We start from the raw sequence: 17,811 nt of genomic DNA, 5'->3' as shown, positions 1-17,811 counted from the left end.
CTGGTGGAGATTTTCCGGATTTACTGACACCTTCTCATCTTTTCTCTTTCTCTGCTTCTTCTCCTGCCGCCTGGAGGATGTCGAACAAGCAGACTTACCGTCCAGCAGCTGGTTGAAAAGAGATTGCTGACAGTGTAGCTGAAAGTCACCTGTATGGCGGTAGCAGAACCGGCCACAATAACCGTTCTTTGCTGCTCCTCCAATCATAGATTCTGTCTCTGAAGGAGCAGCAAGAGCTGGAGCAGGGGAGGAGGAGGGGACCTGTGATTGGAAAAGCTGGACCAGCAAGCACGGGAGAGACAGAATCTGTGATTGGATGTGCATCTCTATCTCTCCAGCATTCACTGCTGCTCCAATCACAATACTGCAGTCAATTTGTGCTCACACTGACTGGCAGCTGAGTTGTGATTCTTTTTAAGCCTAATACTTTGGGCTATCCCAGAAGATCGGAACATATATTTAAATTGCCGGATTTCTGAGACATAATGTTGGCAATCTGCCAAAAGGTGGAAGTTTCTCATCACTGTAGAACACAAGGGCACAGTCTCAGGATAAAGGGTCAATCATTTAGGACTGGGATAAGGATAAATTTCTCTACTTTGAGGCTTGTGGATCTTTGTAATTCTCTACCCCCTTGAGGGCTGTGAATGCTCCATTTTTGAGTATATTTAAGGCTGAAATGGTCAGATCTTTGGTCTCTCAGTGAGTCAAGTGATATGGGGAGCGGGCAGGAAAGTGCAGTTGAGGCAGAAGATTAGCCATGATCGTATTGAATGGAAAAGCGGGCTCAAGGGAGCGGCGTATAGTCTATGCTTGCCTCTATTTCTTGTATTCTTATGCATTGAATGTCGGACATGCAATGCAGATCTGTATATCAATTTTTAGGCACAGTATGACTGCGCAATTTAATAGTATGGTGAAGTATATAAATGTGCAGTGCTCATGAATTATAAATTCACCCCAGAGATTATAAAACAAAAATTTTCTGAGTGTTAGAAAAGAATAAAATAAACTGAATGAATTCTGGAGAACGTAAACACAAGGGTCCAAATCTTCCGATATCCAGAGCAGTGAAATCTGGGCTTACGTCTGTGTTGAGTGTAAGAACCCTGAGGAAGATCATACACGTGCACCATAACTGCCCGGGAAGTTTAAAGTTCCAGTGGGTTGATTTGCACGGCCCGGGACCCTCCACGAATGTTTCGACACTGAGCTCAGTGTCAGAGGCTTTGGCCAGATATGTGGGACTTACCCAGTACTTAGCCGGGAAATGTCACGCTGGTTAATACCTGGTCTAACTCAGAGATTAGCCAGCATAACTGAACTGAGCACCACAACCAACTCCCAACAATCACCCCACCCCACCCCACAACCACCCACCTGACCTGACCACCCTGCCTCCAACCCAACTGACCACTCCGACCCAACAACCCACTCTCTCACTCATCCATTCACTAGCCTACGCTCATTCGTTAAAAGACTTTTACCTTTTTTATAGCAGCTAGTGCCTTGGAAGGGAGGCATGTCCTCTCCTTCCTTCGACTCTCCTGCACTTGCTGCATTTACCCTGGCGAGGCGCCATTAGCCCACTTATGCTTCAGCTGAGGTCGGAAGTCTCGACTGAAAATGGGCAGTTGCGTCAGGGCGCAGAAAGCTTCATGGGCAATGGCAATGCACAGAGCATTACCGCTGACCAGGAGGTCTGGGCCAATAATGGTCGTGGAAATCTCAATTAATTCTAACAATTTCACTAATTGATGGCAAAATTTTAAATTCGTAAATCAAAATAGAAATTGCTGGAACTATTCAGCAAGTCTGGCAGCATCTCAATGACTTTTCAGCAGAAGGCAGCTCCCCATCACCTTCTCAAGGGCAATCAGAGGTGGGCAACAAATGCTGGCCTTGCTAGCTATGCTTAAATTCTATGAGCAAATATATTTAAAAATTCTGAATTCATACTTTGGTATATCTTTCACAGTAACTTCAATAGGTTTGGAGATCTATAACTTTGCAGACAAAGATTTGACCTTCAAACAGTGTGTAAACCAAGCACTCCTGTACCTTGTCTAATGATTTCCATACACATCATCACAGCTTCTTCTCGGTCTCCTCGCGCAAACCTGATGTTAGCTTCTCCCATGAGACCTCGCAAAGCTTTAGGGAGTTTACTCCGAGGGCGCCTCTCCTAAAATGTTTGAGGGGATGGGGAGAGAGAAAAGCAAAAAAGATAAAAGTTAAATTCCCAAGTCTTCATAGGTACCATTTTTTGTGTTATATAGAATATCAAGATTGAAGCATTTTTTTCCACCTTTGAGTGTTTGAACAACCAGAGTGCATATAGGCCCATCAAGCTCAGTCCATGGTCATTCTATACCATGGACTTTGGGCATAGACATCCCTCCAACAACCATATTTCAAGAAAAATAAAGTTCCTTTGCCTACCCCCCCTGAAAATAACATCAAACAGAGCTGTTAATATGTTCAAAACCCTCAAGTCTCCTTCTCAACAAATGTTAATCTAATTCTGATTTAATAGTCTTAACTGGCCCCAAATGAACTGTCTTCTCCAAAGGCCAATTCCCCACTTTTACTATCTCATAGGGAACTATTTTTTCAATCTTTATTTTTTCTTATGGCTTGTAAACTTTGGAATTGTGCCAACTTTTCCAACTCTCATTGTTTAAGTTAAATAGCTGCTTACTTCAAGCATATCTACATATTTCATTATTTTCAAATCAGTATCATGGTTTTTCTAAAACTTCTATTCTCCAGCAAATATAAATTTAGTCACTTGTACCTTTCTTCAAAACTTAAAAAGTCTGGAATCATCCTGTTTACTCTTCTCTAAACATAAGAACTAGGAGCAGGAGTAGGCAATTCAGCCCCTCGAGCCTACCCCACCATTCAATACGATCATGGCTGATCTCATTTCAGCCTCAACTCCAATTTCCCGCCCTCTCCCCATAACCTTTCAACCCGTTACTAATTAAAAATCTGTCTATCTCCTTAAATTTATTCAGCGTCCCGGCATCCAGTGCACTCTGAGGTAGTGAATTCCACAGATTCACGACCCTTTGAGAAAAGTAATTCCTCCTCATCTCTGATTTAAATCTGCCACCCCTTAGCCTAAAACTATGGCCTCTCGTTCTAGAATGCCCCACAAGAAGAAACATCCTCTCCACGTCTACTTTGTCTATCCCCTTTAGCATCTTATATACCTCAATTAGATCTCTTCTCACCTTCTAAACTCTAGCGAGTATAGGCCTAAATTGCTCAATCTCTCCTCATAAGACAAGCTCCGCTTCTCTGGAATCAATCTAGTCAACCTCCTCTGAACCACCTCCAATGCAACTACATCCTTCCTTAAGTAAGGGGGACCAAAACTGTGCACAGTACTCCAGGTGCGGTCTTACCAATGCCTTGTACAGCTGCAACAACATTTCCCTATTTTTATACTCTATTCCTTTAGCAATAAATGCCAAAATTCCATTTGCCTTCCTTATTACCTGCTGTATCTGCATACCAGCTTTCATCGATTCATGCACGAGGACACCCAGATCCCTCTACACTGAAGCATTCTGAAGTTTCTCTCCATTTAAATAATAAGTTGCCTTTTTATTCTTCCAACCAAAATGGATAACCTCACACTTATCCACATTAAACTCCATCTGCCAAATTTTGGCCCATTCACCTCACCTGTCCATATCCATTTGTAAATTTCTTATTTCTTCATTGCAATTTACTTTGCCACCTATTTTGGTGTCATCTGCAAATTTAGCTATAATTACCTTCTATCCCTGAATCCAAGTCATTAATATAGATTGTAAATAGTTGGGGCCCAAGGACCGAACCCTGTGGCAACCCACTAGTTACAGCTTGCCATCCAGAAAAGGACCCATTTATCCCGACTCTCTGCTTTCTGTTGGTTAGCCAATCCTCTATCCAAGCTAACATATTACCCCTAACTCCGAGTGATCTTATCTTGTGTATTAATCTTTTGTGCGGCATGTTATCAAAGGCCTTCTGGAAGTCCAGATATACTACATCTACAGGATCCCCATTATCCACTTTGCTTGTCACATCTTCAAAGAACTCTAGCAAATTAGTCAAACATGATTTACTCTTCATAAAGCCTTACTGTCTCTGATGGATTGCATTTTGACTTTCCAAATGCCCCATTACTACTTCTTTAATAATGGATTCCAACAATTTCCCAATGACAGACGTTAAACTAACTGGTCTATAGTTTCCTACTTTCTGCCTCCCCCACTTTTTGAATAAGGGCGTTATATTTGCATTTTCCAATCCACTGGAACCTTTCCAGAATCCAGGAAATTTTGGAATATTATAGCCAATGCATCTACTATCCCCGCTGCCACTTCCTTTAAGACCCTGGGATGTAGGCCATCAGGTCCTGGGGTCTTGTCATTCTTTAATCCCAATAGTTTGCTCAGTATTTTTTCTCTAGTGATGGTGATTGTTCTCAGTTCCTCCTTCTCTATACCCTCTGCACTACCTGTAACTATTGGGGTGGTGCTAGTGTCCTCCACTGTGAAAACTGAGGCAAAATATTTGAGAAAATATTTTGAGAAAAGTAATTCCTCCTCATCTCTGATTTAAATCTGCCACCCCTTAGCCTAAAACTATCTCTGCCATTTCTGCGTTCCCCACTATTAACTCCCCAGTCTCATCCTCCAAGGGACCAACATTCACTTTAGCTACTCTCTTTCCTTTTACACACTTGTAGAAGCTTTTGCTATCAGCTTTTACATTTTGCACTAGTTTTCTTTCATAATTTGCCTTTGCTCTTTTTATTATTTTTTTTAATAACCCTTTGTTGATCTTTAAAAGTTTCCCAATCTTCCAGCCTGCCACTGACCTTTGCAATTTGGTACGCCTTAGTTTTTGCCTTTATGTCATCTTTAACTTCCTTGCTTAGCCTTGGATGCTTTTTCCCCCTCTTACCATCTTTCTTCCTCTTTGGAATATATTTTACTTGGGAGGAATTGAATATCTCCTTAAATATCTGCCACTGTTCATCAACTGTGCTACTTTGTGGTCTTCCTGCCCAGTCCACTAGGGCCAAATCTGCCCTCATGCCTAAGTAGTTACCTTTGTTTAACTCCAGAACACTAGTGTGGGACTCAAGTTTCTCGCTCTCAAACTGAACTTGAAATTCTAGCATGCTGTGATCACTCTTCCCTAGAGGATCCTTTACTCTGAGATCATTAGTTAATCCCACTTCATTACCCAAAACCAAATCCAGAATAGCCTGCTCCTTGGTTGGTTCCACAACATATTGCTCCAAGAAACAATCTCTAATACACTCAATAAACTCTCCCTCGAGGCTACCCTTGCCAATTTGATTAGTCCAGTCCACATGCATATTAAAATCACCCATGATTATGGCCGTGCCTTTCTTACATGCTCCCAGTATTTCCTGGTTTATACTGTGCCTTACTGCTGAACTACTGTTTGGGGACCTATAGATTACTCCCACCAGGGACTTCTTTTCCTTGCTATTTCTTATTTCTACCCAGGCTGACTCTACGTCTTGCTCTCCAGTGCCTATATCATTCCTCACTATAGCACTGATCTCTTTCTTTACTAACAAAGCTACACCACCTCCTTTTCCTTCCTACTTATCCTTCCAAAACACTGAGTACCCTTGGATGCTCAACTCCCAAACCTGTTCTCCCTGTAACCACGTCTCAGTAATCGCCACCAAATCATACCTATTTATCTCTACTTGCGCTGTTAACTCATTAGTTTTATTCGGAATGCTACGCGCATTCAGATAAAAAGTCTTTAAGTTTGCCCTGTTGTCAATTTTCCCTACTCTTATATGATTCTTTGGTGCAATATGGCGTTCAGACACTCTGTCCCTTCCTTTCACTTTCTGGTAACAATCAGCCTCGTCACTAACCTGCACTCTTACCCTCTCCTTAAACTTTGATTTTTTATATTTCCAAGCAACTGAACCCTCCCCCCAACTATTTAGTTTAAAGCCCCATCTACAACCCTAGTTATGCGATTCGCCAGGACACTGGTCCCAGCATAATTCAAGTGGAGCCCGTCCGAATGGAATAGCCCTCTCTTTCCCCAGTACTGGTGCCAATGTCCCATGAATTTGAACCCATTTCTCACACACCAATCTTTGAGCCATGCATTTACCTCTTTAATCTTATTGGTCCTGTACCAATTAGCTCGTGGCTCAGGTAGTAATCCGGAGATTATTACCTTTTTGGTTCGGCTTTTTAATTTAGCCCCTAGCTGCTCGTATTCCCTCAGCAGGAACTCTTTCCTCGTTCTTCCTATATAAAGCCTTTGAGATACACCTGTATCCTTCTTGAGAGACAGCAACCAAAACTACATATCATAGTCCCGAACTGGCCTCACTATTTAGATAATTTACAATAAATAATCTAACAGACAATAAAATATTTGCAAATATACCAAAAGGTCTAGTGTTTCCTAATTATTCTGGATCTAAATATTTTCAAAATATGGGGCAATTGTTATGTTGAAAAATGCCTAAGCTGTAATTAAAGGAGAAATTTCAGATTAATGTCAAAACTCCGCAAATTGCAAAATTTAAACTAACGTCTCAAATCATGTTACAGTATTGTTGCTAATAGTACATAATAATTTACATTTCTACAAGCATTAGTACTCAGTGTAAACATTGGCTTTCACAGTACCTCATGTCCCAGTTAATTTTAAATTGTATAACAAATACATGTAATAGCAATATTTTTGTGGCATTCAATTAAAGGAATCGGATACTAATCCTTGTCAAATAAGATTGTACAATATCACATCATTTTTTGTCAAATTATAAATAATCACACCATTATTTTATTTCAGAGATGGAATGTTGATGAAAAGCCATTCAAGTTTTGCTCTCCATTTTAAATCACTCAAACCCACATGCAGGCTAGCAGTAGACTGAAACTAAATTTAGATCAATCTGTAAACTTACAGAAATTACAGCATAATTATTTCTTATTGGACAAAGTGACATATATCAACTGCATCAAAAATCTTTGGTGTCATGTCCACAACATTTGTAGGAGAAATGCAATGAAATTAAATAAATAGATATCTGTAGTAATGCTGTATCACGTTATGGACCTTTAAACTTATGTCACATTCTCCTTAGTGTTACATAGCTGTCAATAAACTGCTGTTTATTTGAACATTCACCTCAATTCTGAATACTCAATGCTGCATGGCATTGCACTGGTGCAAGAAGGGAAAAGAGGAGGACAGAGAGGAAAGGAAGCAGGAGGGGTACAGGATGGGGTGGAAGGGGCAGAGGAGTGAGACAGGGGGTTGGGAGGGAGAGATGGTGAAGGGAAAGAGAGGAGATGGGTGGTCAGAAAGCATCTTCAGTAGGAAGCATGGAAAGATCGGACAATCTGGTTATGATGTACAAATGCTGCCCAGTTGGGAAGTTTGGGGAAACATCTGCTTCTGATGCAGGTCTTCTTAGTAAAATTCTGCTTTGTCCAGATCCTGCTATCCATCCTGCCTACAAAATTAATTTATGAACGTTGCCTTACAATACCCTAACAACCCCAAAAACCCTGGAAAAAAAACAAGGACTTCGGGTGATCCTGGGCCGTGGGACCAATCTCGGCTCAAGAGCTCTGGCCCAGCAGCATTGTTGCCTCTTCTACACTGTAAGCTGGCTTGTGCTTTACACTCCACCAAAGCCTCTGCCTAACAGCCACAGCAAATCTCTTCCACTGTCTCTGTTACTCCAACCCAACAGCCTTCCCAAATTACACTCAAATGAGCTTCCTCAGTATTTCGATGTTGGCCCTGCTTCTTTTCGCAACTAGAACTTCCATACTTTCTAATCACCAGTGGTATCTCAGGTTAAACTGAAGTCAATGAAGAATAATACCATCACTCTACACGAGAGAACAATATACTCTTGACATCAGAGGTGTGAAATGTAAAGATTGTGCTTGTCCTAACACAATGACATAGTTTACACTGGGCTATCATCTGGGTAGGAGTGGAAGCGGTGTTGAAGCAATTTCCACGAAGATGACACATTTTATGTTTGTGTCTTTATATTACCAAAATACAACAATAAAAGGGTTACCTCAGCTGGCCTTTCTATTAAAGAGTATCGATACAAAGTTTCTACAGAGGGAGTTTCTACAAAAACGGGCTTGGCTAATTAATTTGCTTTTGTAAAATCTGGAATAAAGATTCCTGCCAACTCTTATCAATAAACATGTATTTCCAATACAAGTTAGCAATAACATTTCATTGTAACAAACAACTAATCCCACTGAGATGCTGCATAGATTGGCCAGCCTCTTTCTTTATCTTCCCTACCCAATAATTCTTGTGCCCCATTTGTTATGATGGCAGTGATTTATGCTGGGTACTGCTCCAGGAGCAGGCATCCTTCCTGCAAGATCACTCAGATTAAAGGGTTTGGTTCATGATATCAGCAGGATATCCAGCTGTGGAAGGTATCATAATTAAGCCAGACCTTGTCTGCACCTACACACAGACATGTTCAGCAAAAGTAATGAGTAGGCAATTAGAGCGAGAGTTTGAGATGTTTTGTTTTTCTTCAATGAATCTCAGGGGGCTAAGGGCAAATCTTGTGCCGACGTTAGCTAGCTCAGTATAGATCAGAGATTGAACTTGATGATGTCACAGATCATCCCAGTTTTTACTTATTTATACTGCTCTTATTGATCTCCAATGCAGTGCATTTGAAAGCAGAGAGGCACGAAGCAAGTATACGACATTGGTTTTTGCTGGATCTCCTGATTCTGTGACTGACAGTCCATCTAAACCTCTGCAATTAAATTGACACAACACAGTTGTTTACACTAAGCACACTTTTGTCATGGCTCTGCCACCTTTTGGGCCAACAATGTTCCTGACCTCCAGCCCAGTGGCCTAGCTTCAGCAATCTTTGATGGGACCCCAACTTGGGGTGCATACCCCATCATCCTGCAATCTAACATTTGTGGATGGACCACCCCAACTTACCAGTGGTTATTTGGAGTGTACTCCCTTCCACTCAGCTATATTTTATGGAAAGGACTATCAATCATTCAGCTACCCAGTGTATAGACCAGCCTTCCCTTTCCCCCCTGACCCTGACCCCCGCCACTGAATTGCATTATGGTGTATTGATCTGCCCCTTTATATGAGCTTCACTGGTGAATGGTGCCACCCACTGAGCATTATTCTCTGCATCAGAAGAAGACATTTCCACAACTTCCCAAATGGGTAACATTTGCACTTCAAAACCGGATTTGTCCAATCTTTCCACGCTCTCCACTGAAGAGACTAGCTGACCACCCACCTCCTCTCTTTCTGTTCACCATTTCTCCCTCCCCAACTCCATGTCTACTCCTCTACCCCTTCTACTCCATCCTAACCCCCTCTCTTTCTTTCTCCTTCCCCTTCCTCTTCACCTCTCACTCCTCCCCTTTCTTAATCTCGCTTGTCCTGCATACTGCACAGTCTTCATTCCCCATGTGCAAAGAATAATAAATATACAGTGGTCTCAACTCAGCACTAAGATGCTTAGGGTTTGGCCTTATGGCTTATGACATGTTTTGAAATCTTAATGAATTACTTATGTTTAATCACTCATAGATATCCATTATTCTCCATACATTAGCATATTAGTATCTAATTAGATACTAATTAGCACATTAGTATCAACTTTAGATTACTTACTGGTAACATTGATGTCACATTCATTAAACCTGTTATCTGAACAATGTCTAATATCTAGAAAATGCAGAAAAATCAGTACTCAGCTGTACTAAAATGCATTATGTTTGCTTTGAATGGAGCAATATCTTTACCTTACGGCTCACTATTTCAAAAAGTAAAACCATTCATGTTTAAACCATTTTTTTTGGAGGCCTGAACCTATATATATATCTATAAAAGAACCTTAATGTAAACAACTGTGTTGTGTCAACTTAATTTCGGTTGCACACACAATTTAAACTCTCATCTGTAGGCATATGCTTCCTGCAGCTTCTACAAACCAGATAATCACCACTTAACATGGTAATCAACAAGAGGAGAACAAAGTCTCATGCAACAGCAAACTGGACTCAGTCTCTCTTTAAAATCATCTGCCATCCTTCTGCCACATTCAAGCCATTTTGCACAAAAAAGCCTGAAAAACAATTAGACAAAGTTTCACTGAATAAAGAAAATATTTTGGGAAAGAAATGGACCTAATTTAATGATTTATTACGGGATCATTTTCCTCAGAAAATATTTCCTGAACTCAACTAATCTCAATGTAATATTTTCTGTGTGCTGCGTCATGACCTGCTCACCCTTTGCATTTTCTTATGTTCTCGGTGTAGCTCCATTTCCAAGGCAAAAACCTCTCCAGCAGAGAGCTGTTCACTTTGTTCCTGTTCCTCCTCATCATCATCACTGACATGATCACCAAACATTGAAGCAAAAACTCGATGGACAGACTTGCTGACACCATCAGAGGTTTCCTCTGCAGAATAAACAAATGATCATTTTGTATCCACGTTTGTTTTAAAGAAGTTGAACATTCATAACTTTAGTTACAGTAAAAACAGGACGGTTTACAATTCATCACCCAGTGTACTTTATAACATACATCAGACTTTTGGCCTTTACGTGCTCTAGGAAACTGAGCTTCTTCATTATTTTTCATTTTCCTATACCAGAGTTACTCAGGTATCATAAAATCATCTGCCATTTTACAGTGCTAAGACTATCCCAATGTACAAAATACACTTCTGATGCCTCCCTTGCACCAGTGCAAGACAGAGAAATGGTAGAAATTGGCTCAGGATAGCTTCAGGCTGATACTTCATAATAAAAGTGACCTCAAAATAATTCATAGACTGTGAAATGCTTTTGGATGTCCTGAAAATGTGAAAGGTGCTACATAAATGCAAATTATTTCTTTCGCTCAAATGGTTTCATATTTAATCTTAATAACATTAGCCATGATCATTTGACATTCAATGGCATTACCATCAATGAATCCCACACTGTCAACATTCTAGGGGTTACCATTGACCAGAAACTAAACTGGTCTAGCCATATAAATACCGTGGCTACAAGAGCAGGTCAGAGGCTAGGAATCCTGCAGGGAGTAACTCACCTCCTGACTCCCCAAAGCTTGTCCACCACCTACAAAGGCACAAGTCAGGAGTGTGATAAGGTACTCCCCACTTGCCTGGATGAGTGCAGCTCCAACAACACTCAAGAAGCTCAACACCATCCAGAACAAAACAGCCTGCTTAAATGGCACCACATCCACAAACATTCGCTCCCTCCACCTCCGATGCACAGTGGCAGCAGTGTGTATCAGCTACAAGATGCACTGCAAGAACTCACCAAGGTTCCTTGGATAGCACCTTCCAAACCGATGACCACTACCGTCTAGAAGGACAAGGGCAGCAGATGCATGGAAACACCACTCCCAGGAAGTTCCCCTCCAAGCCACTCACTATCCTGACTTGGAAATATATCACGATTGCTTCACTGGGTCAAAATCCTGGTACTCCCTCCGTTACAGCACTGTGGCTGTGCTTACACCACATGGACTGCAGTGGTTCAAGAAGGCAGCACATAGCCACCTTCTCAAGGGCAATTAGGGATGGGCAATAAATGCTGGCCTAGCCAGCAACACCCATATCCCATGAATGAATAAAAAATATTATAACCATTGCACTATTACAGGCCACAAGCAAAGTCCATTTAACAAGGCTGTGTAAATTTGTAAATTATATACATATGTCACAAGTTTGCTTTATCTAATTATGACTTCCCATTTCCAGTGCTAGATGTTTGCACTTTTCCTTCTCTGATAAAACAGTCTGCAGGGGATATGTTCTGAGGCCCACAGGGGAATGAATACATTTAATTAAAAAAATTGTGCCAGGTGTCTCTATACTGAAAAGATGGTTCCACTGGGAACTGGGGCATTGTAGCTGAGGGGCTCAAAGTGCTTTTAAGTGCAGCGTCTACTGACGTCAGTTTAAACTACTTCGGTTCAACTTTGAAGCTTCACCAACATTTTGAACAACAAATAGCCTCCAACGATGAACTTTCAGGCAATCATGCAGCACAAACAACTGGAAATTTCCAGAAACTGCCAATTGACTCAGATGATGACAGACAGACCCTCAGTTCAATCAAAGTTAAGGAGAATAATAAGTCAAAAGAATATATATGCTTAGAGCAGAGAGGCCTGGGGGTGCATATTCACAAATCTTTGAAGGTATCAGGGTAAGTTGATAAGGCAGTTAAGAAAACATATAAAACATATAGGCTTTGTAAATTGGGATACTGAATACAGAAACATGGAAATCACACAAAACATTTACAAATCACAGGTTAGGCCTCAACTTGAGTATTGTGTACAATTCTGGGCACCACAGTTTTGAAAGGATATCGATGCTATGGAGATGATACAGAGAAGGTTTTCCAGGATGAAACCAGGTATGAGGGATTTCAGTTACATGGACAGATTGGAGATGCTGCGTCTTTTCTCCTTGGAGTAGAGAAGGTTAAGGGACAACCTAACAGATGCATTCAAAATTATCCTAGGTTGTGATACAGCAAGTATGGAGAAACTGTTTCCTCTGACAAGTGCATCGATAACCAGAGGTCACAGATTTAAAATAATTTGCAAAAGAGCTAGAAGGGGAGTGAGGAAAAATTATTTCACTCAGAAGATTGTTATGGTCTGGAAAGCACTACCTGAAAGGGTGGTAGAATCTGACTCATAAGAATGTTCTAAAGGCAAGTGGACATGCATTTGAAGAGAACTAATTTTCAGGGTTATGGAGGAAAAGCTAGGGCGTAGGACTAAATTGGACAGCTCTTTCAAACAATTGGCATTAGCATAACTGGATAAATAACCTCTTTTTGTATTGCAAGATTCTATGATTTTCATGGACATGAAACCACCCATGATAAAGGGTAGCTGAAAAAATAACATTATGTCCAAACAAATCAAAGGGACATATTATTATGAGGCAAGGTGCATGCAATGTAAAGTTCTTCCCCCATATTATTTCAGGAAAAAAAGTTATAAAATTCTTCTGCTGCCGAAAAGGAGGGCTCACCAATTTTCTCTCATCTCCAGTTGTATACTGTAGATCATACGCACGGTGTTTGAATGGAAACAGGTTTAAGTGCGAACCAGAAGGGTGGCAAGGTCATTTGAGACCTCAGGGGTTGTCATTCCTGCCCTTTTGCAAATCTCCCAAAGCCCTGGTCAGGGTCCCATTATACGCCATGGACAACAATGGAACATCAATGGTGATGGTGGAAAAGCTTGAGGGATAATGGTTGGTTATCCTTTGGGAGGAGAACTTGTGTTTCCTTTAAGCACACAAGGAAGGCAACAGGAAACCACCTGATATATTCTTTTCCTTAATCATATTGCTCATTGAAATTGAAAACGGGAGACTCTTACAAGCAAGTGAAGAGGAAAACACAAGACTGTGAGGATGGAGAAATGATCAGAGGACATGTCCTTATGTTTTCTACATTTCAACAGTGACTATACTTCAAAAAGTGTACATATTGGCTGTAATATGCTTTGAGATATTTAGTGGTTGTAAAAAGCACTATATAAATGCACGTCTTTCTTTTATCTTAGGCAGATCACTACCACTATATATTAGCAAGCAGTTCTCACTGCTTCAGCAAAGAGCAGCACTGACTCAGCCCCAAAAGGTAACAATCAACACTGATCAAGTTATTAGAAATATCCAAGCTATACTGAATTTTCAGGTCCATGTTGCATTTAGGGTTAGCCTGCCAGCTGGAAAGACCCTGGCTATTGCAGAGATGGCTCCTTATCAATAAAGCTGATACGTTAATCAGCTGAGGAGGTCTTTTCCTGCTTTTAAGATTCAACACTACGCTCTTTCCAACCCGTCCTCTCAGGCCTTGCATGAAATACATAGGCATCATTTTTGTAGTAAAGCAGTAGTCAAAACAAACTGCCACTACCTCAGCTTAATCTGCTGCTGAAACCCTCATCTATGCCTTTGTTACTGTTAGACTTAACTATTTCAACGTACCTGGTCGACCTCCCAAGTTCTACCCTCCGTAAACTTGAGGTCATCTAAAACTCAGCTGCCTGTGTCTTTATTGCACTAAAGTCCCGTTCACCCATCGCCTCTATATGCTCAATGACCTACATTGGCTAATGGTTAAGCAACGCCTCAATTCCCATCCTTGTTTCAAGTCCTTCCATGGCCTCACTTCAGTCTTTACCCCACAAACCTCCAAGAGATCTGTGCTTATCTAATTCTGGCTCTCTGAGCACCCTTGATTTTAATTGGTCCATCATGGGTGCTATACTGCACAGGACAATGTTACAATGTGTAAAGGTATAACTCAACATTGACTGGTGCTGATGTTAAAACTATCTTAAGGTTGTCTTTTCACATGGTTTATTCAGAATATTATCTGATGCCCTGGAGTATATAAAGTTAAGAAGTGATTTGATTTGTTGCGTTATATCTTTACATATTGTAACATTGTCCTGTGCAGTATACCACCAATGATGATACTGAAAAGAATTGATCGGGTTGAGAGAGAGAAACTGTTTCTGCTGGTGCAGTGTCTAGGGCAGGGGTACATAACCTGAAAATCAGAAATATTCAGGAGAGAAGTTAAGAAACACTCCTGCATGTAAAGGGTAGTGTAAGTATCGAACTCTCTCCACAAAAAGCAGTAGATGCAAGCTCAATTTATAATTTTAAATCTCAGAGTGATAGATTTTTGCTACCCATTTGTATTAAGGGACATGGAACCAAGTTAGGTAAATGGAGTTAGGATTCAGATCAGCAATGATCTCATTAAATGGCAGAAGGCTTGAGGGGCTGACTGGCCTACTCCTGTTCTTATGTTGGTCTACAATTGCAAGCTGTGCAGTAAAAGATGCTCACCTCCTGAGCAATGCAAGTCCTCCAAAGTCCTGTTGATGGTATATAAAGTTCCCCCAGTAGCTTTTCACTAAGGGGTCCTTTCCAACACAAAGTACAGGGGAGGCGATGGCGTAGTGGTATTGTCACTGGGGACTAGAAATACAGAGACCTAGGATAATGCTCTGGGGACCTGGGTTTGAATTCCACCACGGCAGATGGTGGAATTTGAATTCAATAAAATCTGGAATTAAAAGTCTAATTATGTCTAATTATTGACAATTGTCGTAAAAACCCATCTGGTTCACTAAAGTCCTTTAGGGAAGGAAATCGTCGTCCTTACCTTGTCTGGCCTATATGTGACTCCAGACCCACAGCAATGTGGTTGACTCATAACTGCCTTCTGAAATGGCCTAGCAAGCCACTCAATTGCACCAAACTGCTACAAAGTCACAAAAAAGGAATGAAACCGGACGGACCACCCAGCATCCACCTAGGCACCGGAAATGACAACAGCAATGTCAGCCCTGTCGACCCTGCAAAGTCCTCCTTACTAATATCTGGGGTCTAATGCCAAAATTGAGAGACTTGTCTCATAGACTAGTCAAACAAAAGCCTGACAGTCATCCTTATGAAATCATATCTTACAGATAATGTCCCAGTCACCATCCCTGGGTATGTCCTGTCCCACTCTCAGGACAGACCCAGCAGTGGTGGTGACACAGTGGTATACAGTCGGGAGGGAGTTGCCCTGGGAGTCCTCAACACTGACTCCGGACCCCATGAAGTCTCATGGCATCAGGTCAAACATGGGCAAGGAAACCTCTTACTGATTACCATATATGGCCCTCCCTCAGCTGACAAATCAGTGCTCCTCCATGTTGAACATCACTTGGAGGAAGCAGTGAGGGTTGCAAGGGCGCAGAATGTACACTGGGTGGGGGACTTCAATGTCCATCACCAAGAATGGCTCGGTAGCACCACTACTGACCAAGCTGGCCAAGTCCTAAATGACATAGCTGTTAGACTGGGTCTGCGGCAGGTGGTGAGGAAACCAACAAGAGGGAAAAACATACTTGACAACATCATCATCATCTCCAACCTGCCAGCCACAGGTGCATCTGCCCATCACAGTATTTGTAGGAGTGACCACTGCACAGTCATTGCGGAGGCAAATTCCCACCTTCATATTGAGGATACCCTCCATCGTGTTGTGTGGCACTACTACCATGCTAAATGGGATACATTTCGAACAGATCTAGCAACTCAAGACTGGGCATCCATGAGGCGCTGTGGGCCATCAGCGGCAGCAGAATTGTATTCGAACACAATCTGTAACCTCATGGCCCAGCTTATCCCCGACTCTACGATTACCATCAAGCCAGGAGATCAACTCTGGTTCAATGAAGAGTGCAGCAGGGCATGCCAGGAGCAGCCCCAGGCATACCTATAAATGAGGTGAAGCTATAACACAAGGCTACTCGCATGCCAAAAAGCATAAGCAGCAAGTGATAGACAGAGCTAAGCGATCCCACAACCAACGGATCAGATCTAAGCTCTGCAGTCCCGCCACATCCAGTCGTGAACGGTGGTAGATAATTAAACAACTCACTGGAGGAGGTGGCTCCAAAAATAACTCCATTCTCAATGATAGAGGAGCCCAGCACAACAGTGCAAAAGATGAAATGAAGCATTTGCAACAATCTTCAGCCAGAAGTGCCGAGTCGATGGTCCGTCTCGGCCTCCTCAGGAGGTCCCCAGCATCACAGATGCCAGTCTTCAGCCAATTCGATTCACTCCACGTGATATCAAGAAACAGCTGAAGGCACTGGATATTGCAAAGGCTATGGGCCCTGACAATATTCCACAATAGTACTGAAGACTTGTGCTCCAGAACTTGCCACACCCCTAGCCAAGCTGTTCCAGTACAGCTGCAACATTGGCATCTATCCGGCTATGTGGAAAATTGCCCAAGTATGTCCTGTACACAAAAAGAAGGACAAATCCAACCCGACCAATTACTGCCCATCAGTCTACTCTCCATCATCAGTAAAGTAATGGAAGGGTCATCAACTGTGCTATCAAGCGACACTTGCTTAGCAATAACCTGCTCACTGACATCCAGTTTGGGTTCCACCAGGGCCACTCAGCTCCTGACCTCATTACAGCCTTGGTTCAAACATGGACAAGAGAGCTGAACTCCCGAGGTGAGGTGAGAGTGACTGCCCTTGACATCAAGGCCGCATTTGACCGAGTATGGCATCAAGGAACCCCAGCAAAACTGGAGTCAAAGTGAATCAAGGGAAAAAATCTCCATTGGTAGGAGTCATACCTAGCACAAAGGAAGACGGCTGTTGTTGTTGGAGGTCAGTCATCTCAGCTCCAGGGCTTCACTGCAGGAGTTCCTCAGGGTAGTGTCCTCGGCCCAACCATCTTTAGCTGTTTCACCAATGACCTTCCTTCCAGCATAAGGTCAGAAGTAGGGATGTTCGCTGATGATTGCACAATGTTCAGCACCATTCGCGACTCCTCAGATACTGAAGTAGTCCAAGTCCAAATGCAGCAAGGCCTGGGCCACATCCAAGCTTGGGCTGACAAGTGGCAAGTGACATTCGCGCCACATAAGTGTCAGGAAATGACCATCTCCAACAAGACAGAATCCAACCATCGCCCCTTGATGTTCAATGCCATTACCATCACTGAATCCTCCACTATCGACATCCTGGGGGGTTACCATTGACCAGAAACTGAACTGGACTAGCCATATAAATGCTGTGGCTACAAGAGCAGGTCAAAGGTTAGGAATCGTGCAACGAGTAACTCACCTCTTGACTCCCCAAAGCCTGTCCACCATTGCAAGGCACAA

The 17,811-nt window shown here is 42.1% G+C and overlaps 1 protein-coding gene across 1 annotated transcript in view; it reads right to left on the bottom strand.

Annotated features, from left to right (window-relative positions):
- The window catches only part of gtf3c3 (general transcription factor IIIC, polypeptide 3), a 66,073-nt gene that overhangs the window by 43,364 nt on the left and 4,898 nt on the right, over positions 1–17,811 (bottom strand). The window contains exons 3-4 of the mRNA XM_078551840.1: positions 10,347–10,519; positions 2,062–2,185 (exon numbers count right to left, since the gene is read on the bottom strand). Of these exons, the coding sequence (XP_078407966.1) occupies positions 2,062–2,185; positions 10,347–10,519 (297 nt within the window). The remainder of the gene's footprint in view (positions 1–2,061; positions 2,186–10,346; positions 10,520–17,811) is intronic.

This window comes from Cetorhinus maximus, chromosome 11, assembly GCF_964194155.1.
Source record: "Cetorhinus maximus chromosome 11, sCetMax3.hap1.1, whole genome shotgun sequence".
NCBI classification, from domain to species: Eukaryota; Metazoa; Chordata; class Chondrichthyes; order Lamniformes; family Cetorhinidae; genus Cetorhinus; species Cetorhinus maximus.
The sequence above is the reverse complement of the archived record's forward strand: the minus strand, read 5'-3'. Positions and strand labels throughout refer to the sequence as shown.